This window comes from Barbatula barbatula, assembly GCF_947034865.1.
Source record: "Barbatula barbatula genome assembly, chromosome: 13".
Classification (NCBI taxonomy): domain Eukaryota; kingdom Metazoa; phylum Chordata; class Actinopteri; order Cypriniformes; family Nemacheilidae; genus Barbatula; species Barbatula barbatula.
The window spans coordinates 14297302-14324486 of NC_136776.1; the positions used below are offsets into that span (position 1 = coordinate 14297302).

Sequence of the window (27185 nt, forward strand, 5' to 3'; positions counted from 1 at the left end):
GCACAGTATACAAAGCTAAGAATAGTGAGGTAAGTAAAAAAAATGTTTTAAGAAGACAGAAAAGAATTAGAGGTTAAAATCAGTCATCTACATTTTGACGGAAGATATGCGTTTTCACACACTACACCGGCCTTTAGTGTTCTAGCAGTGTATGGTTGAGAGTGGGTTTCTTCAGTAGCGGTGTGATGCAGGCCTCTTTGAACGCCATGGGAAATGTCCCAGTGGTGAGCAAAGAGTTGATGATGTGGGTCAGACCAGGCACAACTGCTGGAGAGATGGCATGGAGGAGATGGATGGGGATGGGATCCAGTGGGCAGGTGGTAAGGTTGTTGGAAACAATGACCTTGGAAACATCATCTTCAGACAGAGTAGAAAAGGCGGGTGATGGTGGTGTAGAAAATTGGCTGTTGATGGCGGTAGTTTTCTTTACGAAGCACGATGCAAAATCATCAGCCGTTAACTCAGATGAAGGTGTGGGAGCAGGCGGACAGAGGAGAGCAGAGAAGGTTTTTAAGAGTGTGCGAGAGTCAGGAGAGTTGCTGATCTTCGAGTGGTTATAATCAGTTTTTGCAGAGGTGACGTCAACGGAGAAAGTAGAGAGGAGAGACTGGTAGAGAGAGAGGTCAGTTTGGTCTTTTGACTTGTGCCATTTTCTCTCAGCTGACCGGAGGCTGGTGCGATGCTCACGTGGTACATCCGATAACCAGGGGGCAGACAGGGATGCACGGGCTGGTCCAGATGTAAGAGGGCATAGGTTGTCCAAGCAGGATGTAAGCGTGGAACACAGAGTGTCTGTGGCACTGTTGGTATTCAAAAGAGAGAGCTCCACAGAGGGGGGGAGTGCAGACAAGACAGCAGAGGAAAAGCAGGAGGGAGGGACCGTAGGTAGCGCCGGAAAGTGACCAGCGGTTAGACATCTGTGTTGTCTGGAGCGGTGAGGTCAGGGGTGACAAAGAATTGATCAGACTTGTGCAGCGGAGTGACCTGAGAGTGATGAGTGGAGCATTTCTCGAATCATCCTTGACATTTGCAAAACAGTAAGTGCATTTCTGATTTTGATTGTTTGATTGCAAGAGACGGCACATGATATGCTATGCAGACAGGAAAAGACAGCACTGCATAGCACAAACAAATGTAGAAATCTGAACATAAGACAATCTCCTTAGGGAAAACTGTACATGCAGTGCAGTTGAATTACAGTGCAGTCTTCCTACACCTCCTGACGTTCCTGTCTTTTGGGCAACGGATTCTCATCCACATCACAACAAATATCTTCTCTTGCGATACAGCGTGAAAATCATCTTTCAGAGTGTCTAATCCAGCCTCTGCAGGCATCAGCTGTGATCCACCAGCATCCTGTTGTGGCCCGCAAACCATTGCCTGATGATGTTGGAGAGATGGAAACTTACATTGTCCCAAACTAACACGTACTTTGGCAGGTCATCTCCAATCTGCCCCCTCTCTTGTTCAGGGATGAGATCCCTGTAGAGAGTGTCAAAAGACTGTTTAGGTGTGAAAAGGGGCCGTCTGCAACCCAGTGAAGTTGTCTTGCAGTCCTATGTGGAAAGAATATAGTAATGCAAAACACTAAATTGAGTAAAATCAAATGCCACTGTTTACTTAAAGTATACTTACTGTATATTGTAAAACTAGTGCTTAAATGTTGTGGGGGATTATACTATTCAACAGAGACCCATTATAATGCATTTTGATCAACATGACATAAGCAATTGATAATGTAGGAATCTGCACAGAATTGTGTCATAATCATTTGCATGGATGTACCAAAGCATTTGCAACTTGTTCAAAGAAATGAGAAAATGCTTGTTTGATGTGCACAACTGACACAATGATTTTTTGAGAAGGGGCCTCATGTATCAACCTTGCGTTCGCACAAAAACTTTGCGTACGCCAGCTTTCACGCTCACGGTCGGATGTACTAACGGTGAAATTAACACGAGAATGTGCGTTCCTCCAAGCCAATTTCATGTCTGGCGTACATACATTTCTCATTGTTTTGGTCCGTTGGCGACTCTTACAGGCAATGAAGTGAAGTTGTAAACATTACACAATAAATTGTTCTACAAGTCTATCGCACCACCACCTGTGGGAAGCATTGCTATTAACTAGCAATTTATAAATAATTTACATATATTGTCACACAAACCTTATGGGATTATATTAATTATATCAATTATGCAATTAAATAAGAACATATAAAAGTATACCGGTATGCAAATTGACACAACCCTTAGTCTATGGCAATGGCAGCTTTGGCCTTATTAGAGGACATTGCTAATGGCAGAATCGGAAGAGAGCGAGTTTTTAGGGACCACAATGATTTTCTTGCTCAGGATGATAACTGGCTTATCAGCCGTTTCAGATTTCCAAGGGCTATCCTCTTGGAGCTCTGTGCTGAGTTGGGTCCGAATATAGAGAGAGCGACAGCGAGGAGCCACGCAATACCCGTTCCCTTGCAGGTGCTGACAACACTTGGTTTCCTGGCAACTGGTTCTTTCCAAAGGGAACTGGCAGACCGCTCAGGAATAAGCCAGTCGTCTTTGAGCCGCGCAATGCCAGCGGAATGGGACGGGATCATCCGCATGTCTACCAGGTATATAAGGTTCCCATTTGATGCAGTTGACCAGCCAAACATTAAAATGCAATTTGCAGCGATAGCCGGTTTCCCTAATGTAATCGGAGCGATCGACTGCACACACATTGCTATAAAGGCGCCATCTGAAGAAGAATTTGCATATGTGAATCGGAAACATTTCCATTCAATAAATGTGCAGATAATATGTGATGCACAAATGCGCCTAACAAATATTGTGGCAAGGTGGCCTGGGTCAACCCATGATTCATACATCCTTACAAACAGCATGGTTGGGATGAGGCTCCAAACTGGCAGGGTGCGTGATGGGTGGATTCTTGGTAAGTGATGCATTTAATGTTATGCTTTATCTTATTGTATATTATATATATTTTTTGCATTTAATTATTGAATAACCCTTCAGGAGACCGCGGTTATCCACTAAAGACGTGGCTTTTAACCCCCCTCACCAACCCACAAACTGACCAAGAGCGCAGATACAATAATGCCCATTCTCGCACCCTGTCAGTTGTAGAGGGGCGATTGGGCAGCTGAAATGTTGGTGGCGCTGCCTTGACAGGAGTGGGGGGATGCTGTTATACCGCCCTGACAAGGTGTGCCGCATTGTGCTGGCCTGTGTCGCGCACAGGCATGGCATACCACTTGGTGAGGTGGCAGCACCGCCAGATGACCCTGACCCAGGACCAATGTATGTGCAGCCCAACCAACAAGCTATTCAGGCCCGTCAACATGTGATTGCAACAATATAAATGGTAATCGGAGACAAAGTTCATTTTTTGACCAATTCCTTTAATGAGTGGCTTATGTCTGTGAGTGCGTCAGTGATATTTTTAAGGTGACTGTTAATTTCTCTAATGGCCATAACGATTTGCTGTTGTGACTCCAAATCGGCATGCGTCAAGACACGGCCAGACGGACGGGTGTCAGCACTGGTGGGAGCACTGGAAACGCTGGGCACAGTGGGCGCTGGCTGATCAGGAGGGGCGGATTCCAAGTGCGTGCCAGTGGATGTTTCGGCTGTTGCACCATATGAGTCTAAATAAACACAGGCACATGTTAACTTTGATTTGAGTCCGTTCCATTTTTAAGGGGCACACGCATTTGCCATAAATGCAATGGATACGTAAAATCTCTGGTGTACTTTTGGTCAACTACATTGCATGCATTTGATAATGAAAAAGGCTATATGTACCAAATTAAAAACAAATGAGAAATTGTTACCTTCGTGGCAGTCCTGTAGTAAATCTGAGTCTCCCACAGCAGCAGATACCACTCCAGAGAGTAAAGTGTCACCTATAATTGAGGCAACTCTCTGCTCAAAGGGTGTTAGTTCATCGACCCCTTTACCACTGCCTGTTCTGCCCACACTTTGTCGGTGCGCAGCAGTTCTCCGTTTAACGTCCACCTTAATATCAGACCATTTATTTTTAAGGTCATTTACAGTGTGACTTTCAGTTCCCACCGCATTGACGGCTCCAGCCAAACTCTCCCATTCATATATTTTCCTTTTGTTGTTAATTCCGGAGGACAAAGTTCCAAATAAAATATTTTTTCTGGTTTCTACCTCCGATAGTAGCACCTCCAATTCACTTTCCGTAAAGTTTCGTTTCTTGCCGCTTGCTTTAGCCATTTTCTTACTGCTATCTTTTGCCAAAGTGGACTCATTACCATATTTAAATTGATTTAATTAGGGGAGGAGACTGGGTGGGGCGTCGTGCTCATGCATGTGCGCTCTATTCTACGTTAATTGGGATGTACAAAGAGAAAATGCGTGGGATCCTTAGTAGGCAGAGATTGATACATCTGTTTTTTTTACAGCTTTGTCCGTACGCAATGCTATAGTATGAATTCAACGCAAGTCTTTGTACATGAGGCCCCAGGGGTTTTCATTTTCGAGTGAAGTGTCCCTTTAACTGCACGCAATGAGACCAGAACGCAAGATGGCGATATACGGAATCGGCTGCAGCGGTAGAGAAGAAGAAGAAGACGAAAAAGGCGGAAGTAAAAAACGGCATATAAACAAAGATGCTCGCATCTTAATGCACTTACTGGCAGACTGCTGAACAATGATTTATTTGCACCTTTATCAGCCCAATGATTGATATTTATAATCACAGATAGTCGTGCGAGTCGCAATCAGACGTGTGCTGTAATGTAAGTATACAATCTTTATGTTAATATACATAGTCTAGAATAAGATGTGTCCCAGCAGTGCAACACCCAGTGCTATACGATTAAAAAGCATGGCATTGAAATATCTCCTCGATGGCTCTCGGCATTATCTGGGCACATTGGGATTGTGTGTGTATGTTCGGTTAGATGCATGCACGCGTCTGTTTTTTATATTTGGAGGTTTCCCCACGGTAGCAGTAGCGACTGTCATATTGACATATAAACGGTTCAATAACATTTTAAAAATCCCAGTTTAATACGACGAGAGTAGTTGATCATAACCGTACTAAATAATTTGTATATATTTCATAGGTTTATTTTAATCTGGTATTGGCGTTCATCCATTGCTAAAATACGTTTCGTTGATGATCTGAAACTTTAGCACTTTTCTGTATTTGGTTTTCATCTTTTCTGTTTGTCCAAAATCTACTGCCCTGTGAATGTTTATAAATTCTGCTTATGTGTGTCTTATAATTTGTATTAGCTTGAATGTTCAAAATAAATATAAAAAACACGATGCATGGAACAGCCGTTTTGCTTCAGGACATTAATAGTAATAAACAATAACAAAAGTTGCAAAAGTTATTTGTATTAATGTTACCATGTGCTGAATAAGCGCACCAACATGCATATGGATATAAAAAGATAACCATGCAATAATGACCATGCAAAATAAAGGAATATGGGGAAGTTTCCCGGATAGGGATTATTTTAAACCAGGATTGAGTTAAATTAGGATATTTAAGTCATTTAAAAAACATAATTTACTAAATGAAAGCATTACTGGTGTACATCTCGAGACAAAACAATCTCACTGATATATTTTAAAATATGTCATTACAAGTTGTTTTCGATCAAGAAACATTTAAGTCTAAACCGCCCCTATATGTGTTCTTATTCATCTTAAAAGTTACAATGTCATATACAGTTATTATCCTAACTATGCATAATGATAATAGTTTTTGCACTACCCTTGTTTGAAAACTGGATCTTCTTGCATGCACCTTCTGCAGAAAGGAAAAGGAATATTTTGTTACGGTTTTGTGCTTGTCATTGATCGATCAATAAATGTTCTTGTATTTTTATCAGATGTCAGCCTCATTCAGAATCCCAAAGAAGCAGCAGCCATCAAATGCGTCCAGTCTTGATATGCAGTCGCCACTGTCCCGACTGCAGGACAGCAGCTCACCCAAGGTAAAAGTGCCATACTGTATATACTTTTGCTGATCTCATCGTGTACTAGCATACAGAGAGGTAGGTGTTCATTCCGTCATGTCTTGAGAAGTGGATGTGCTGTCTAAAGTCTAGTTTTATCAAAGCAATTTCTTCTTTGTACTCGTTGAAATGTCTCATGAATTTCTCATGTGTTTCTCAAAACAGATGCAGTGGGGTTCCGTCACTCATAATGGGAGAGCAAGCCATAAATCCAGATTAAACAAGGGAAATACGTTTTCAAAACATAGCCAGAGGGTTGAAACTATAAGGTAAGTGTATTTTTCAAGGTCTTCGTTTTTTCTGAGCTCTGGTGATGGTTTGATATGCACGTTTTGAAATCACCACTAGATGGCGCTGTTTGTTCATTTTGTATCATGTGCTAAGTAAAGCATCACTATTACTTGAACAAACCCCAGACAGATTTTACAAGTGTGACAAATCACATTGATCTAAATGGAAGAACCCACACCATATTTCGTTAACATCATTTTATAGAGACCTGGAAGGCTGGAAATACCCACTTAAATATTGCACCCAACGATGCTAAAACATGAAATACTTAAAAAATTTAAAAAGTTCAGTTTGTAAGAAAGGTGTTTTTAGTTGTGTATGTTTGGATCCCATTTGATGTGAGATCTGGCTGTGTATTGTATAGTGAAGACATTGGCTCACATAATAAATTGAACAGCCACTGTCTTTAAAACACTTGTTTTTGGACTGTTTTCTAATGCCTTTAACAATTAATGGTTGATCTGACACTTTTCAGTAAGTTTACATAAATGTATTCACATTTATCCGATTGAATCTACATGATCTTTTTTCTCAGGTCACCTGAAGCACTCACCTGCTCTACTCACAGTCTCCATGCAACTGTACGTGGAAAAATCAGTTTTAGTCTAAACAAAGCGCCGATTAAAATCAGCCCCGCTAGAGTCAACGGGACGCCCCTCAAAATGTCTGAAACTGGTAGTTCAAGGGCCAAATGTCAGACCCTCACCACAAGCAGAGATTTCACAGGAAATAACAGGTAAGATTTAAACGTCCACATACGCTGCAAATGTAAGAAGTCAATGGGGGTCAGTTTTGTTTGGTTACAACATTCTCCAAAATGTTGTCTTTTGAGTTCTGCAGAAGTAAGAAAGTCATACAGCTTTGAAATGACACGAGGATCGTAAATTAATTGAAAGAATTTAAATTTTTGGGGGTGCAATGTCCCTTTAAGAAGTGAAGAAGATTCTGTAGAAGAGGTAGTAACCTCAGTTTCTATTAACTTTTACTGAATGGAAAAGAAAACTGAAACAACATTTGTTAAAGAAAGAAGATTGTACAGGCTTGAAACTACATGACAAAATTAAATAGAAGTGTTGTTTTTGGATGAAAGAATCATATTAAAATGTCTTTTCAACCCCAGCTTTTTATTGTAGTCTCAGACCTTTTAAATGTGCTAAGTTTAAGCATCTAGCAGATTTTATAACATGTACTGTACTGTATGTGTGTCAGATGGAGACCCAAGAGAGCGTCAGACACTTTGTGCCATGATGAGAACCATCTGGGCGACTTTGAAAGCCCCTCGTTCAAGATTCGTAGAGGTATGTCCATGCCAGATCTCAGCTTTGTGTCTGACATGTAATATAAGCAAAGCTAACTCATTTTATTTACCAACAACTCGGAAATTAGATTAGAGGCACTTTGTGAGACCCTACCCGTCCAAAACACCAATTAACATGCTAGCAACTACACAGTGATGTTATAATGATGTGAAAAAGCGCCAAAATATCCCTAGCAACCGCATGGCAACTTCCTCACCACCCAGAACAGCATACAAACCACATAGTGACATGCTAAGAAGCCCTTAAAAGCACATTTCAACCACATAGAAACACCTTAACTGCCCTAAACACCCTATAAATACTATATAAACATGCTAACAAGCTCTCTACCCATCCAAATCACCCTAGCAATCACATAGGGATGCTAACCTACCAGAATACCATAGAAACCACATAGCAACATGCTAAGAAGATCTCAAAACACATGTGCAACCACATAGAAACACTCTAACTACCCAGAATTCTATAGAAACCGCATAGCAACATGCAAAGCACCCTAGCAACACCCTACCCATCCCGAACACCCTAGCAACTGAATATCAGCATTCCAACAAACACTCAAAACACCTTAGCAACCACATAAGCTGCATCCGAAACCGCATACTGTGGCAGTATGTACCGAATTTGAATACCTTCCTATTGACCGTTTAAACAGTATGCACTATGAGTGAGAGTAGTATTAATACATTTCGGACATATTGCATCCACAATGTTTATTGTCATATGACCCATATGCTCTTTGACCTATGATGTATACTGAGGTTCCGGACTTAATATCCGTTACACACACTTATTCTCATACACTTATAATATTCTCCCCTTACCACCCATTTCACCCTAGAAAACCATGTTGCAAACTAAGGTGTTTTGAGGGCTTGCTAGTATGTTGCAATATCCCAACCACCCAGAACATTGTGTGTATTGTGTACAATTATAATAGTGTGGTGGCACCCTTTGTACAGGGAAACACCACTCACGGTTTCTTTAGAATATGATAAAATGTTCATTTGGTGGAATTTAGAGTTTTGGCGACACCACAAACACAGGAAGGGACAAATGTTCCTGCATAATCCAGAAAGAGTCTTAGGTTTCTTCCTAATAAGTTGAATCATTAAACTAAACAAGCAGTTAAAGTAAACTGTAAACTTTGGCTGGGGTATCTGATGTAGATTATCTAGAAGCTAATGAGGGAAAATGCCTTATTTTAGGCCACGTCGTCTCTAACTAAGCACATTAATGATCAGCGCGTCTATTCCTTTTGTCTTTCTCTCCACAACCCTTCAGGCGGTATGTTTTAACGTTTCACAGCTGTCTCCTGTGACCCGCCTTCACTCCCTGCTCTACATAATATTGGACGGCATCTGAGTTTTCCTGGCGTAGGACCGCTGATAAATAAACAAATGCTTAACTTTATGGATCTGTTAAAACGGTCCTCAAGCTCTTATTCTCGAAAGCCCTCTTGCACTGTGTCCACTTCTGTCTCCAGGGAATAAAACTACTAACCCCGTTTCATGGCTAATGTGACCTCCATCAAGGTGGAGAAATGATACTCGGTCAGCGAGGTCGTTTTATATGAACCGGGGAATAAAGAGGAAAAACAGTTGATAGAAGTTTACTTGCTGCTTGTAAAAATGGTATTCTGTTTTTTTAAACAAAGTTCTACGTCATTCCGTTCTGTCAGATTCGGGGAAAACAAAGACGAGTGGGTTTTTCCATGAGGAAGAGGACATTGAAGGAACACAAGGGCCCTCTCGAGTGGCGGAGACGCAGCAGCCGTCCAATGTGAAAGACGTGCGAATTTCAAAGACGGATCGCAGGTTCAAGATCACAGGTTGTGTTTCTCCTGTCGAGGTGAGATGTTTAGGCTCAACACTAAAAGGTCTTCAAATTAATGTGTTTTTAAAACAGATGCCAACTAGGTCCAGCATTTTTGATCATTTTAACAAAAATACTTGTTTAAATATACCGTATGAAGAATGCAAATGTTCCCATATGCAATATAATAAATACATAAACAGAGACTCAAAATAGAGATTATATAAAGTTTCCTTTTTTATATCGCTCCTTTCTCTGGGAATTTTCTTTAAGGCTTAATTTTCAACTTTTTGAACAAAAAGCAGATCATTTATCATGTTTCAGTCCCAATGTAATGATTATCAAAAACATATATAGAGTACTTATTGTTTATGGATCTGTAGACACTTTACTTTTATAGCATATGCACAACAGCGCCCCTACTGTATAACAGTGAGTACTTTAGAAAGCTGGAAAAATCATCATACGTGGGGAAGGAAGCATTGTGTCATAAATAAAAAAAAAATGTTGAGTTAATACAAAAGTAACCATGCAATATATTTCAAAATACACCCTCTTTCAACCATTTCGTTATTATTTCGTCTTGATATTTTATTGCAGAGCACCCCAAAGCAAGGGAAGAACGGAAGTGTGTCAAATGAAGTGTCCACGTTCAAACCGTCCAATCACGAGTCTCGCTCAGAACGTCACGTTCAGGAAGAGCAACCAGGTCGAAGGATTTCTGGAGAGAAAGCTGCTCTAACTGTGCCTGTCAGTAAAGACCCACTGGTTTCACCCTCAAGCTCCAAGAGCGAAGACCCCTTTAAGTCATTTTATAAGAACAGATTGAGCAGGAGCCCCCGGCTTTTCTACAAGAACAACAAGAGAGCTAAGCCCAGCTCCACAGAGCCGAGTATGTGTGACATGTTCTGTATCTCTCTCTTGTTTTTACTCTCTCTTTCATTCCGTTGTTCTTCTACCACTTCTCCTATACGTTTTTAGCAAAGCATTGCTTCTTTGTTAAGCGTTTAACGGTCTCTTTTGCATGTTTTCTGAGCAATAGTATCAGTAAGACAAAACTAAATACGGGTGCGTTGCACTTCCACTTTTTGTTAAAAACTAGATTAAGAAATGCGGATTAAGTATGAATGTGAAGGAAGAGCGAAACTGAATCGACCCAGCAGGTGAGACACGAGACTGTTTTGAGACTGCGCATCGGTCACATTGTTCAGAGAGGCGGGGTCTATTCTGAGCGGTTGTTAGTGAAGGGTGACCTCATAAAGATTAATGTCTTTAAGTGTGAACCCTGCAGAATAATGCTGTTCACCCTCATCTAGATTAATGCAATCCTGACCCCAAGCACTGGGTAAAGCCCCTAAACCTTAAGGTAGAAAGGTACACCTTCTATCTCCTCATCACACTCCCGAGACATGTTTAGGAGATCAGTTTAACTGTCCTACAACATTTGAACCCTTTAGTTGACGGTGACTGCACGGGATGGCCATTACTTAAGGCTTTCATAAAGAAGTTCAATGGTATGCTTTGAAAAGATAAGAAATGTAGCAAAATCTGAACCTTTTACTCTTGCAAAAAGAGAGCAGATGGTATTGAATGTGTTATTGGCGGTTTCATGGGTTGGAAAGGAAAAGAATATAAAGGAAGTGGATGGATGGATGGAAAAAAAGAGGAGGAAATAAAAACAGGATTACACATGTCCCTGTGTCACACTCAAAGCCCATTATGGTACCCAACCAAGACCTTTAGTACAGAGAGAGAGAGAGAGAGAGAGAGAGAGAGAGAGTCCAAAATGAATGTTCTCCAAGTACCAAATGTTAGTAAAAATGTTGCAGGACAAGTGAATGCGTTACGTCATATAGGCAATTGAATTCAACAGCACTTATAGTGAAAATTGTAGACCGTTGAGATTCACAAAATGTCCAAAATTGTATTCAACCGCATCGCCTTGATTTTAAATGGCTTCGCAGAATGACAGACGACCTTTCTAAAGCACAAATATTCATTGTCTTTTAATTAATATGAGGTCATCATTCCATGAGTAATAGATATAATAGAATTAGCACACGTAAACTGTTTACCAAAGGAAACGTGTGGCAGCTCATGCGTCTTTCTAACATTTACCTCAGTGGAAAGTTTACCATCAGATGTTTGGTGTATCTACTGTAACTTTGTTTTCTTTCTACTCCATGTTGAGGAATCTTTCGTACATAAAGCCACAGAGCAAAAAAAGGAATAAAATCATAATAATCGTCACATTTTTGTGACGGGTTGCATTTCACAGCGAGGCAAAGGGTGCGTAGCAGGAAAGCAGCTGAACATTCCTGATGTCATTTTTAAGGAAAATAAAGCGAAATACAGATTCAATGCAGAAAATAAATTTTTCACCAGCCATTGGGAGGGTAACCTGTGAATTTTTTTTTTAAACTGAATTTTCAGTGAAAACAACTTTACTATCACCTTTCGGCTTGAAACTGTAAAGAGCTTTGCTTATTCGGCCCACCAGTGTTTTTTTACCTGAGAATATGGCTTAAATAGTGATATTGGTCATAATAATAAACTTAATCAAATGGTTTGAACTCTTAGCAGCATATTAGCATGTAAAAAGCACTGTTGAGGATTGATGGTTAAAATTAAAATTCTGCCCCTCGCTTCATTGAAAGCCTGTATATCACTCTTTCTTTTACGGTACACAAAAGAAGAGTAATTTTGCCTCCATACAATGGAAGTCAATGCGGTCTAGTGGTGTTTGCTCAAAATGCCTTCTTTTGTGTTCTGCAGAAGAAAGAAAGTCATGCAGGTTTGAAATGACACGAGGGAGTGCAAATCATGACGGATTCATTTTTGGTGAACTATTACTTTCAGCATATGAGCTCAATGATGAAATTGCAGGGAGAGAAATGATGGAAGGGTTAAGTACAGTATTTCCTATTCTCTCTCTCTCTCTCTCTCTCTCACAGTCGTACTGTCCAGCGATGATGACGGATCGGATGAGGTGAACGACACGCCTGGAAGCTCGCGAGAGCAGCTCGACTCGGGGGCAGTCGGGGATACCCAGGTAATGTATGAAAGTCTTTGTGGTTATCCAAGAACACTTCGTAATTCTCCATTCGAGAAAGTCCCAATACTTCACATGAACAACATATTTAGAGTGGTCTTCACGTAAACCATCCGTTTGAAGTCTAGATTTGTTCAGTCTGGTTGGGGAGTTTCGAATTTATCTGTTTACAAATATTCATTCAACTCTTTAAACATTTTTACCATTGTCAGAATTGTTAGTATCCTTCACCCGATCCTCATCCTTACATGTTCAATTTTACAACGGACAAACAAATCAGTTATGGCACCCCGGTATGAGAAGGTTCATTTGGCGTGACATTCGAAACGCAACATATTGGATTTGCCCTGGATTTCAAACTCGAAGCATCATCGAAAGAAAGCCTTGGCTCTGGATCTAAGGGCAGGAACGTTTGAGGTCGATCAAGACAATACGACTCAGGTGTTTGTCAATACACGCTGGCGTGCCTACCCACAGTTTGACATGTGGCCGAAATGAGAAACTCATTTTCAGGGCTGCTGTGTTTCTTAACATCTTCTTCTCTCTCATAACTTGAAGAGAAGTGAATTTTGTTTATTTTAATTCCGTCCAAGGAAAATGGAAACCACAAACTCGGACGAGTGCGGGTCACTCTAGGTTGAATCCGCACATGACTGAAGAGCGCATTGAGATGAATCTGAAACTCCGATAAGCCTGATTGGGATGAATTGGGTTACATGTGTCTGGAGCTTTTCGTTGCCGTTTTGGCGAGGTTTTTAAAAACATTTCAAACTTGCATATAAAATGTTGAGAGATATTTTTGGCTGAATCGTTTTCGGTTTTCACAAGCGACGATGAAGCCGATCGGTCATGGGGTCAGTGGGGTTGTTTTTTCTCTCTGAATTTTATTTTGTGTCTATGCTTCAGACAGGGAATAAAAAGAGCCCGAAGGCAAACACAGGAAGCCAGAAGGCAACAAGCAAGGTAGAAGTGCCTTCCATCATGGAGCTGCCCTTCTCAACCCTCCATTACGATACAGGAGAGGCACAGTCTAATGGGACTGTTGTGGTAAGAGAATGTGTTTGTGTTCATGTGTAGTTGGACAGCATGTACTGTACCATGATAGGTTTCTTTTTCTATGACATCACAGCAGATGGCCCGGCCCACCATGACAGTTCATTGGTCCAAATTCGTGCTCCAGGATTTTGTGTGAGAATATTAGAATGGCTAAAGTGTTGCTTATCCAATCATATATTTCAGTTTCTGGTTTTGAAATCAAGTGTTACCTCATGTGAATCGAATTTTACATGAATGGTGATTTCATTCACTTGTTTAGGTTTTTATTTGCTGAGATGTCCATTATGTCATTTATAAAATAACTTTGGATTGAATTCAACATCTATAATTTTTTTCTAACTTTCTTTATGACCTATCGGTTCATATAGTCATGTGACCACAACAATATTGACACAATTAAAAAAAAAAACCTATATTGATAATATTGTTATATTATATTATATTATATAAAGACGGTTTCAGTGGCAATGACATAAACAAATGTTATGTGGCTCAAACTGAACTTCCGGTCGACGTCTGCAAAGAATTAGAAACTGTTGAGTAGTTTTAAATAATTTTAATTCAATGAATATACAGTAAAATGTTAATATAGATTCATATAAATGAAATATAAATAGATCAGATATAAAACAGATTGGAAGCTAACTTTGGGCCAGGTGTGTGCATCTGATGAAACTGTCTATAATATCTAAATTTTTCAGTAATAGTAAACTAATCAAATCTATGAAACGATTATTATTATATTATAGGAATTATATTGATTTAAAATGTCCAAAAAAAGCTAAAGTGACTTAAATATCCTACATTAACTGAGGCATGGCGCTAGCTAAGGCTGTGCCTTGTCTATGAAACCGGGCCTCAAACATCCACCTTCAAATGAAATAATTCGTGGGGCAATTTAGTCCAGCATTTCAAAACTTGTATTTTCTATCAACCTGTTCATGTTAATTCACTTACCTTGTTGTCGTTTCGCAAATGGAGGACACATTAAAACAGGCCTGTCTGTTCTCCCAGATCTGAATTCCTTCCAGCACATGCGTCCGGCTCATTCGCTCTGTGCACTGACCAATCATGCATTTCGATATCTGTTTTTGTTGTTGTTTTTTTAATTGGAGACATCTGTTATTGCATTATTTTAATTGGCCGTTCCTGCTACAAACCGCAAAACAACAGCCAGCCAAAATCAGACTGCAGATGTGATTTAGAGACCGTTTGTAGAAAGCGAATGTTCACTTGCCAGTAAATTCCAGCTGTTCCTCAAACACACTGCAAAGCGGCGGAGACATGCGAGTCGCGTGTTCATTAGCACAACAACAACCGCCTGTAACCTAAACTGGCTACGACTGGGTAATACAGCGACGTTCATCACCGCCGGTCCATAAATGCTTCAAAAGCAAATTGCAGTGATTTAATGTTGGGGCTTTCTTTAAAAATATGATTTCACCCAAAAATGAAAATTATGTTATTTGCTCATTGTAGTTTTAAAAGTTTTTTTGGGGGGGGGGCGGGACAATGCAACAGGAGATCATCTTTACCTGCTTGATAGGGAATGGGGAGCTTTCAGGCTTCGCAGAGGATTTAAAAGCAATTTTAAGTATCATGTGTGGTCTGTGTTCTTGAAATGTAATGCACAAGTCAAACCACTTTTATTTTGATGTGTTTAGAATATAACAAACGTAGAAACGCTTCTTTGCCTTTAGATCCTTTTTGAAGCTCCAGTCCCCATTTACTTCCATTGCTTGGAAATATTATATATTATATTATAAACATTCTTTATATTGTATACATATTGATTTGATTTTGATTTGATTTGATTCAATTTATTGTCATTACACACATACAAGTACAGTGCAACGAAATGTATTAAGCTTACTTTATATGGTTTCAGACCAATGTGTGGGTGAGTAAATCATGAACGCATTTAAAAAACATTTTATTGAACTGCCTTTAAGCAATAGTTATTTGTCAGGAGATGTTTAAGGACAATTGGGCATTCTTCGCTTCAAGACAACTGATTTCATCATGTCAGGCGTTTGTTGTCTTTATCAGGATAAGCAGGGACATCTTCTGAGTGTGTGTGTGTCAGTTTATTGACCATTGTTTTATATGACTCTGTACTTATTTGCTGCTCCAGCTGTGTCAATATAACAGCACTGTTTTATTTGTGCGGTCTGTCCAACCTCTCACATGCACTTTGTAGTCTGAAGTTTAAGATACTGCCAGTTCTTTGTAATCCTGTCCATGTTTGGCTTTTCTCTTAATGCGATGTCTCTCTTATTTTATAGATCACAGATGACGGCATCTCAATACCACTGAAAGGTATTTACAAGGAAGATCTCTTTGGTTTAGGTCATCTTGCTGATAATTCTGTAAACGTTGTTAGTGTGACCTGAAATAAGGTGTCAAAAAGGCAATGGGTGTTAAAACATTAACATGCAAGCGTTACGTGCGGTATGTGTGGATGGAGAGCAGGTGTGTCCGTGTGCGTTTGTGTGTTTAAGCTTTGGATATTAAAGGATTAATTCATTCAGTCTGTCACACTGTTGGAGGACAGCAGTGAAAACTAGATTGTTTGGTACAATAGTACAGTATGTGACGCAGGTTTTTAAAGGGATAGTACATCCAAAAGTGAAAATTCTGTCATCATTTACTCACGCTCATGTAATCGCATAGCTGTATAAAATATGTGTTCCCATGAACACAAAGAAAGGTATTTTTGAAGAATGTTAGTCATTTTCAGTTCCGGGATATCATTGACTACCAAAGTAGGAGAAATATAATGGTAGTCAAAGTACACCGTGAACACTCTGTTTTCCTAAATTCTTCAAAATATCTCTACACTATGTGTTTAACAGGAAAAAAAACATATTTCTTCCTACTATGATAGTGGATGATGTCCCAGAACTGTGTTCATTGGAACAAGGGAATTTATGCAGGTTTGAGGAATTGACAGATTTTTCATTTTTGGATGAACTATCTCTTTAAAAGGGAAAGAACGTTTAACTTTGATTGTAATTTTCTTCATCTATTAAGCATCTATGCATGGATTACCAACCATCATGTTAAATATTACACATTAACAAATGCAACTAACGTAATTGTATGTATATATATATATTTTGTAACACATTTGTTTACAAAGGCACGACTTTCAGATTGCTGGTTGTTTGTGGTGCTGCCCCCTGTGGTCATAGAGTGTAATATCATTGGATCAGACTGAAGTTCTTTGACCCTTTACCCTGTTTTGTCAGGCGACTGCTCTCCCTCAACTGTCTCTGACCCTCTCTGTTTCTCTCTTAGCATTAAGGCGGCTCAGATTATAGTGCTATTTATATGTGCGAGACGGAGGGGGTGGAGAAACTGAGTGTGTTTACATTAGTGTGTGTGCGTAAGATGCTTATGCTGGTTTCAGACAGACTCAAGTCATAGCTTTCTATGGCCTTTGTATGTTAGCTCTAAACTTAAGAGAAAATGTAAGAATACAGCAATAGAAAATATAGCAGGGCATCACAAACAAAATAAACAAGAATTTTATCAAGCTGCACAGATTTTAAAGGAATAATTCATTATACATGTGAATCACATTCTTCCTAACAATGTACATCATGCAATTACAATGAATGGGAATTGAATCTTGGAGTTTATGAAAATATACAAAAGCATTATTTTCGTAGTTTTACATTTCAAAAGAATAATGATTCGTAAGTGACACATCAAACCATATTTAATGCTACGATCCATAACTACATACAAACAAAAATCTCTTACGGAACAAGTACATTAAAAATCAGTATCTCCATACCTTATTCCGATTTACAACAGTAAGCTTATAATAGTGAATTATACAGCCATTCGTTCTGTCGGGTACGATTTTGCAGGAAATAGATAAGACATAAGCCTAAGTACAGTTTTATTTTTCTGACAGAGATGTCAATAGAGAGACAAACGTTAGTGTAAAATTCAACTAAATAAATGATTTCGGTTTCTTTCAGGTGCAGTTGGTGAAGGTGACATAGCACTCAGCGTGATATGCTCACAGCTTCTCTTGTACGGTCTGTGGGATGGAGGTCTGGCCCGTGACGGCAGTCTGTTGCCGAACACAGAGGAGCCCGCCCCTTCTCTCCTCTTCCTCATAGTGTCGGATGCTCAAGCACTGCTCATCCAGAAAGAGCTATCTGTCATACACTCGGTACACACTTCAGGTGAGGCCTGCACTAGAGCATTCTTTCATGTTTTCTACAATCATGTGAAAGGTGCACGGAGAAGGCAATCCCGGAATGCATTTCGATGAAGAAGTTAAACCGAGATAGCAGATTACACACATTCATTTTATCCATAGTGTTCAGTATTATGTTAAGTATTTCAGTTAAAACTACAGTAAGGTATGCTTTGATATGTTTATTAGCTATTAGCTTAGCAACTATGGTGCGCCATGTATAACATTTTAATGGCGGTAGATGGGTCTTTCTTGCAGTCCATTTGCACTCCGTTTTACGTTTACTTTCTATGACATGTGGGAGAGGGGTTGACTCCGCGTGTTTACTCTCCAATGGCATTTTCGATTTACAAATGGATAAAGAAAGCATTTGACAAAACGACGAAGAAACTCAATTGGCGAATAGAGAGAGAAAAGCATTTGGCAAATGCTTTACTTAAAGCGGTTTAAAATGTGCATCTAAAATGTTTCATTAATGAACTTTATTTTTCTTATGGACCCGAGCAAACTATTGAACTCAATTGAGTCTATTGTGTACACTTGAAAAATTGTAAGAAGTGTAAGAAAATGTTAGTCAATTTGTGGTTACTGTGGTTTTACGACAAATCCCATAGTTAAACTGTGTGTGTGTGTGGTTGGAGCATTGGCCATTAAAGGATTTATTCCTTCAATCTGTTGTTAATACTGTTAAGGGTCTTGGAAACGTATCTAAACAGGTGTTTTGCACGCTTTTGTTTATTATGTGTGTGTTTGTGTTATTCGTGAAAAGAGTCAAAAAGTGCCTACTCAGCATTTATGGATGGATCAACAACCATGAAGTTGATAGTAAGGAAAAAGGTGGTTAAAATGATCTCTCTCCCTTTCTTTCTCTCTATCTCAAGGTCAGGCCTGTCCTTTTGTCTTGCTGGTGTTGGCTGATCAACTCGGAGATCTTCAAGCGGCCATGTTGGCTTCTCTCATGGACTTGATCGGTTTGAAACACGGTCAGAGCCCTTTGAGTAACGCCCTGTCCTGGCCCGATGGTCTAAATCGGCTTCATTGCCACCGGCAGGGCGTACACCTCCTTTCTCTGCTGGGACAAAACGTGGATGACGCCGGGCATGACAATGCACTGGTAGGTTATTAGTTCTTTCAATCAAGCTGTCCATCCTAATAAACCTGCTGAATTAATCCAAAAATTATTTTACAACCAGATATAAAACCAAAGGCAGTTTTTTTACAAACCAAAGTATCAGACATTGCTCATAAGATCTCACGAACGCGCCAAAGAGAAGTAAAGTGGATAGCTAGATTTTCAAGGGAATAATGACTCATGTGGTGTTAGTTAGTAGAAGACTTGGAAATGTAGCGCACGAGTCTCACGGACCACCTTGATGATTTTATGATGCTTTTTGTCCTTGACAGTCCTGATTCCAGGATCTTGTGCTATACGCTCAAAAGAACGTCAGACATATATGAGTAGAAGGTTTCTCGTCATTCGTCCATCTATCCATCCATCTACAATGACATGGCCAGATACTAGCAGGAATTTGAGCGCAGACATGATAGAGGCACCAGAGAAATTATACAACCTCATAAGTGCAAGAGCGAGGTTAGCCATGGTCCATAGAGCCTGTGCTGGTGTAGGTATGAAACCGAAGGAAAGTTGGCTGGTTTCAGGGTTAGTAGCTCAGCGATGGAAGTGGCCTCTCGGTCACTCTCTCCAGAGTGTTTATGAGATGGGTGGGAGATCATTGCAGCTGTACTCCAGGGTACCAGAACTACGGCCCTGCGTGTGGGCGTCAGGCCCTCGTGGGGTACGGCACGTTTCTTTTTCGCGTCGATGGTGCCAGCTGGCAGCGGTGAAATTAGGCCACCTCATACGTTTTCTCCTTCATTTCTTTTCTTCAGCGTTTTTACGAGCTGGCTCGGAGCTTAACAGAGATGAAGCGCGGCTATCCGGCTCTTGCGGGCGGCTCGTGACGTTCTTGTCCTCTTTTTCTACAACATTTTTTTTATTTCTTTATCATCTTTTCAGTGTTTTTTGCGATCAAGAGCTGTGTTTTTGTTGTTTGCGACCTGTGGGAACCACTTTTGAATTTGCCCCCTAGTGGAAGTCGTAATGCACTTCTAAATATTTAACGTTTACACTGTACCAGATTTAGTTTATAAAACAGGTTCTAACCGTCCACACTGTTGTTTGCAAGTGACGGAATATGAGTAGTTTACATACAGTATTTCCTTTTCATACATAGTCCCAAAGTTATAACATTCATATGACGTTTAGTAAGTGTTGCATAAGCGTTATGATCTGCTAGCGTTAAATGTTGCTAAATAAATCTGGTTTTATTCAGATTTCAGACCCTGTCTAAATGTGGTTTGGATTGGGTTTGTAAACACTGGACCTCGTTTGTACCTTTGCTCACCTAGTGTTTTTTCTCTTCTCGACAGAAGAGCGCAGGTGGAAGTAGCAGTTATCTCGGAGAGCCAAGGGTCAGGAGACCTCTCCGAAGTCACAGCCGACCGCAAAACTTACCACGCAGGTACAGACAGAAAAATTTGAGTTTCAAGTTCACATCAGGTCTAGCAGTCGAAATCTTATTCAAAACCATCAGAATCAGTAGTGCTACAGTTCAGTTTTTTCTCGTATGAGCCTTAAATGTCATGTGAATTATCACACTTTAATGGCTGTCATTGGGAAAACATGTTCGTCGACCTTTAAAGTCTAATTTGGTAGTAATGCTTTAGCTATAAGCTCAAGTGTTGGAACCTCTTCTTTGACGTTGCCCTATCCTTTTGAGAAAGAAAGGTTTTCATACCACTGACATAAAACTTTCCATTGAGTTGCTGAAGTTTCCATGCAAATCTAGATTTAATTTGTAAGGCATAATTGATACGTCACAATTCGCAAAGAGGATTGCATTGTTGGAACCGTTGTTAAAGAAGTTATACATTTTCCACCAGACTGATCCAGTACCCACCTCCCCCCTCCAAGGGTGGTATTACCGTGACAACCGAAGACCTGGAGTGCCTTAAGGATGGCGAGTTTCTCAACGATGTCATCATCGACTTCTACCTCAAGTAGGTTCTATGAAGTGCTTTGAAACTGTCAGCTTGAAGGTTTGATGTGTGTTGGTGCTGAACCAAATGATTTGGATTGAAACACATTCTTTTCTCAGGTACCTGCTGTTGGAGACAGCTGGCGAAGATGTTGCAGAGAGATCTCATATCTTTAGCAGTTTCTTCTACAAACAGCTTACTCGAAAGGACAGCAGCTGCCCGGAGGAAACTGGCAGAACGTAAGGAATCGATAGAAGATTTGCATTGTTTTTTGTTTGATATTACACATTGTTTATATAAGGGCTGTCAGGACATCAGGCAGTGAATCACCTCCAAAGTTGTTTTAAACCAACATGGGGGCAGATTTTTTATAATATGTGTAGCATTATCAATTATAACTTTAAATATCACGGTTATTGACAGTCCTGGTATATTGTGACACCCCTATGCTGTATTTAAAAAAATTGCTTAACCGAAAATTTGAATTGTTGAATATATACAGCGTCTATGGAAGTCACAGAAAAGTTGACATCATTCTCTTATTTGACTCCCTTCATCAGACGCTCTCTCTTTTTTTTATTTAATGAAAGTACTGAAAACGCTAACGTTGAGGTTTTCATTTGTTGTTATTTAAGCAAATGAAAATACAAAAAATATATTTGTGGTAGTCTCCCATTCACCACTATAGAAGTTTACACAGCTATGACGACGTCCGCTGCTGAGAAACCCGAAAAGGTGAAAAAAGTCCATTGGAAGATTTCACTTTGGTTTTTGTACTTCTTGGCTTTGGAACGGCATGGGAGTGAGATAATGATTTTTGTTTTGGTGGTGGTTTTATTTTGTCTTGTGTATCTTTTGTGTTTCGTGCTAATGGCTGGGATCTTTTCACAGGGCCCAGCACAGACGACATCACCGAGTGAGAACGTGGACCCGGCATGTGGACATCTTCAGCAAGGACTACCTCTTTATACCGGTCAATCAGGAGTAAGTGTCCATTTAAACCGAACTGCACAGACTCACTAATGGATGAAGAAATTCACTTCCAAATTCTGTAAACGCTGGCACCAGGTCAGTTTCTTTTGGGAAAACCGCCGGATTGAATCACCCATGAACTCCTCTGTGAGAACACGGAGAGACAGTTTTTCCCCTTCTAAGAACAGATTCTAAGAACACAAGGTCGGGGAAGACACAGAATGAGTCAGGAGGCCACCAGCCGTGTGTTCTTTTAACGTCAGAGCATTTCGCAAATAGTTAAGAGTTCCCGAGCGCACTTCACAGGCTGTTCTTGGGTCGTGTGGCCAACAGGAAGAGGTAGCTGTGTTTAGATACTCCGGTGTGTTTGGTTTCTGAGTGGAGCGGGAGGTGTTGGATCGAGCTTTATAAATGAAAGAATAAATCAGTGCAATGACGTCAAGAGAGCGCGATGCCAGATTGGGAGAGAATGAGGATTTCAGACATGGTACTCTACGTTCTCGTAAAAAACGAAGGGCGATGTAGAACACGTATGCTTACGTACATCTGGACACTTTCACACATGCGCTACAACATGGCACAACACAGCTGCCACACCAGACTGAGGCTGTCATTTATTTCCTAAAAGAACATGGAGCTCTGGAATACTGTAAGCGGCCAATATAACAGATATATACGATCTTTGGGATTATATATTGCAGGAGCGTTTAGAAAGATTATAAATTCCTAGCTAAAACAAATTAATTTTCATGATACATATTCCAGACTTTTGATAACACCTAGAATAACAAACTCCACCAAAGTGGGTCGAATCAGTCTGTTTGCATCATCACTCGGAAATGTTAATTTATGAATATATTTGTAGGTAAATATTTTAACACTGTGCACCACAAAGTATTTTCTCAAAAGATTTATTGCTTTGTCCGTTTAGCTGTTTTTCATTTTGTGTAATGAATTCTTGTCCAGGGCTCACTGGTATCTTGTGGTGATCTGTTTTCCTGGTCTGGAACGGCCTCAGTGTGTAGATTGGAAAGGTAAAGGCGCATCTCAGACTGGAGGCCAGACAGTAAACGTGAGCTCTGCAGGAGGAAATCAAACAGGTGTGCTTTACACACACAAAATAATAAATAAACACACATTCTCTCACACACACGGTTAGTAATAAATATTGTAAACCCATAATTTACTTGCTAAGATATGAAAAACAAACGTTTCTGTCACATTAACTTCATACGGTAATGCATGATATATAAGTGGCATAGGTGGAATGAGAGGTGAGATAGTTGAACTGTGAGGAAATGAGGTTATTGTTTTTTGGGCTCAAACAGTTATTGAGCATTACAAAAAATATATTTTAAATGTGTATATATATAATATATTTAAAAGTGCCTTAGCAAGTACAATAATGTTGCAATATGCAAACAATTAAACCCTTTAAAACACTTTAGCATTACTAGTATGCACAAACCACTTATTCAGCATTATTATTTGTTTGAAAGTGTTTTTGTTGTGTATTTCTAGGTGGTTTACATCAATCAAAAAGCAACGGTTTAAAACCCAGTCAGATGACATCTTACAAACTTCCGGTAATTCCCTGTTGACACACACGCGCACATGCACACACATGGTTTTTCCATAAACATAATAATCTTTATACTGTGCAAACTGTTTATTTAATCCCTAACCTAACCATCACACAAAACATTTTTACATTTTCAAATGTACATCTTTAAATTTAGTTTGATTTCAAAGCCGTTTTTCTCATGGGGATAAAAGTCCCAACAAGATGAAAAAAAGATGCTGTTTGGTCCCCACACTGTAAGGTTTACCAGGACCACCTATGCAAACATGTTTATCCGAACGGATGTACACTTTTATATACAGCTAGTTGTATATACTTAAACTTGAACCACACCCAATTCTAAAATGTTCTGCATTTTTTCCTAAATAACCCTGACGCTTTATTTACTATATTGTTTATATTCTTTTACAAATAGGGATTTCCCCAAAATGGGGTTTAGTTAAGTGAATAAAGTGTACAGTTAAATCGTCGATCTATATGTGTTCTTATATTTACATTACATTTACATTTAGTCATTAAGCAGACGCTTTTATCTAAAGCGACATTCAATATATGTATATTTATATGTATATTTTGAGAGACTTTAATGGGTTTTATGTGTTTTTAGGACTGCACAGAACGCAACTGCACGCGAGAGAAAGTCTGCAAGAGGTACAAGACCTCCGAGTCATCTATAGCACCATCATCTAATATACTTCATAATAAAGCTTTGTTTTATCATATGCCATGCAACCTTCTAGTCTCTTCGAAATAATGATCAACAATAAAATATCTTTCTCCTTTTATCTTACTCTTGTGCAAAAGTCATAAATTAAAGTACAGAAATGAAACAAATGGAGCAGACCACTATTTTCAAGGATAGCCCTTGAAACTGCAAATACAAAGCTTTTTTCCAATGATTCAATAGCTAGAAAGAAATCTGATGTCATCTCGTCTTAATGAATATCTTTCTGTTGTTATCTCTCTCTCTCTCGTTTAACCACAGACCCTGCATTCTGGTAATGGACTCTTTAAAGTTCTCGTCCCACAACCGGATCTACACGCTGTTACGCGAGTGAGTCATTGTTTATAACTGTTTGCCTTGTTGTGTTCAGCTATCTTTGTAAGTTATCATGCGCAGAGAGCTTAGTTTGCAAGAGCACATGCCCTGTGGTTTACCCATACATGGTCGTAATTGTCTCTCAGGTACCTGCAGGTAGAATGGGAGGTCCGGAAACAGACCCCTCGAGCTTTTAAGCATGAAAACATCGGCGGTTACCTCTGCAGGGTCCCATTACAAGACAACAGCAGTGATTGTGGCCTGTATCTGCTGCAGTATGTGGAGAGCTTTCTGCAGGTACTTGTTTACCAGGGTTCATTCACGCCCAAAAAAGCACCAGTGTACCGTACAAGCATATTACTCAATCACACAACTATACCCATTTTGTTCAAATCATATACAGACTTTTTCCAACAGAGCAGTGTTTCATTTTTGTCGCCCCTGGTGCTAAATGTCAGCGCACAGTCTAACCTTTGACTACTAGAGAAACTAAAGTCATCCGAGTTACTTGACATTTGCAGGGATCCATTCAATGGGATCATCAGTATATGTTATGGGATATCCTATATGTTTATTCTTTTTTTAGAGAAAATTGGAAGGCCACTTATATTAAAGTGATTTTACACAAAAATGAACGTTCTGTCATCATTTGCTTGCCCACATTGCATTTCAAACCTTTGACTTTCTTTCTTTTGATAACTGGCACCCAGTGACTTGAATGGTTTTGTGTCCATACAATAGAAGTAAATGGGGGTCAGTGCTTGGGTTACCATCTATCTTCAAATTATCGTCTTTGTGTTCTGCAGAAGAAAGAAAGTCATTAAGGTTTAAAATAAAAATTGGGTGAGTAAATGATGACAGAACGTTCATTTTTGTGTAAGTGACCTTCCTATTTTCTCAGACAGATGACTGTTTGAATTTTCAGGGTGAACTATCGCTTTATTGTTTATTTTTTTGCAGTTGCATATGTTTAATTGGCCTTGCTGATATACAGTGTAGCTTTAACCATAGATACTGTGTATATATAACTAGATGCCACATTAGCAGCTGTTTTTATGAGCCCTTATACGTAGGTCGTCCGCCATATTGGAATGGAGCGAGACAATTTGTGTTGCCAATCCCAGTGTTTTTCACAGGAATGGCTGTGCAATGTGAGTGACGTCAGTGGACCATTCCAAGATGGCAGACATATCCGGAGCGCTCAATTCTGCTTCTAGATTAATATACATCTATGGCTTTAAGATGTTTTATATCAGATCATAGCGCCATCGCTAACAATTTAACTTGCACAGTGTTAAAACCATGCACAGAAGTCTTGAAATGAAGAGCCAATGGGGCATCTTTGGCATTATAATGGTGCCGCAGGGATGACGTGTTTTTGTATGCAAAAACCGAAAGCGAGTTTGCTTTTTTAGCACTTCCCCAATTTGATGGGTTTGGTTAAATGCACGAAATAAGGTCTGTGGTGAATAAAACCTCTAAATATTTTCACATTTTATTCTACAACATAAACACGTGTAATGACCTGCTTGTGATTGTAAAAGCTTTATCGTGTCTTAAAAACAACGGCTGCTTACAAGTTGCTAAAACTACAGACTACAGACATTGTCGGGGGCGTCAAACGTCGCAACGCATATAAATCTCACAAATAATGCAACATGGGCACAAATCTCCAAAAACGTGGGTGGGGGTTAAAATGCATCTCTGCGTGTTGATCGATTTTTAAATAAAGCTCAAGATGACTCTTCTGCTTTTTCTATTGCTCAGAATCCAGTGGTGCACTTTGAAATCCCGTTGCGATTGGACCATTGGTTTCCACGGAATCAGGTGCGCAGGAAGAGGGATGAGCTGCGGGAGCTGGTGCTTCAGCTGTACCGCAGACAGGAGGGCGGGACTGAGCAAAACGTCCAATGAAAACCGACGGATATATGTATATTTTTACTAATTACTGTAACGGAGAATATATTTATAATTTAACTTTGTATTTATTTTTATTGAAATTACTTTTAAAGTGCTTTAAATGAACGTTTAAACGCTAGGATACTTGAATAAAAAGGCATCCAATATTCTAAATTGACTGAATTGCTTTTTATTTTTATTATTTTTTAATGAATTAATAGAAATTGCTGTAAGTCTATCTGGTTTGTGTCTCATTCCGTGTCCAGCGCAAAAATGACCTTGTAAAAAACAGAATGTAATTTTTGCACTGCATTAGAAATCTAAACACTTTTATTTGCGAAGAAAACTACACAGGTTGTGCTGCATGCTTGTTCTTTCCCCTTTCGGATTAAAACAAGGACCAGTAAATTCTGTCAAAGGTACTTGGCTCATCAACAGCCTCTTCAATTGTGTCCAAATTTTACGCAGCAGTTTTCCCCATTGACGTCTTATTCCGGAGATGATGTTGAGACTGAAATTCAGACTGAAAAAATCCCGTACAGCCACAGCTGCAACCAATAGTGTCATCACCAAACAAGCAATTCGTTCCCTGAGGGATCAAGTTGTACTGGAATTCCCATAATGCTGTTATTTGCTCCATTAAAGAAAGAGCGAGCATAAAACAGGCATTTTCCAGAGACTACAGAACGACGGTTCTTGATGAAATCGAAACAAAGCACTGTTCTGCTTGTATGAGTTGGCCCGAGCTCAGCTGGAGCGCACACGCACCATTCTGAAATAATAATAAACTTTATTTATCAAGGATTTTCTCAAAACTGGCAATACTTAAAATGTTTTTCAGTAATGGAAAACCGTAAAAGTGGAGAGTGATAAAAATACATGCAAGTTTGAGACGAAGGAAAAC

General features: G+C 39.6%; 1 protein-coding gene across 1 annotated transcript; it reads left to right on the forward strand.

The window, feature by feature from the left end:
- Positions 1-4363: 4363 nt before the first annotated feature.
- On the forward strand, positions 4364-26458 carry senp7b (SUMO specific peptidase 7b). Its single transcript, XM_079471478.1, has 22 exons — positions 4364-4768; positions 5876-5980; positions 6167-6270; positions 6828-7028; positions 7502-7590; positions 9293-9462; positions 10027-10318; positions 12381-12478; positions 13385-13525; positions 15820-15853; positions 17527-17736; positions 18632-18864; positions 20181-20272; positions 20694-20810; positions 20909-21028; positions 21681-21773; positions 22728-22861; positions 23283-23347; positions 23951-23994; positions 24329-24397; positions 24529-24679; positions 26150-26458. Exons 2-22 carry the CDS (start codon positions 5876-5878, stop codon positions 26294-26296), a joined length of 2709 nt encoding a protein of 902 aa, XP_079327604.1. The 5' UTR covers positions 4364-4768; the 3' UTR covers positions 26297-26458.
- Positions 26459-27185: the final 727 nt, after the last annotated feature.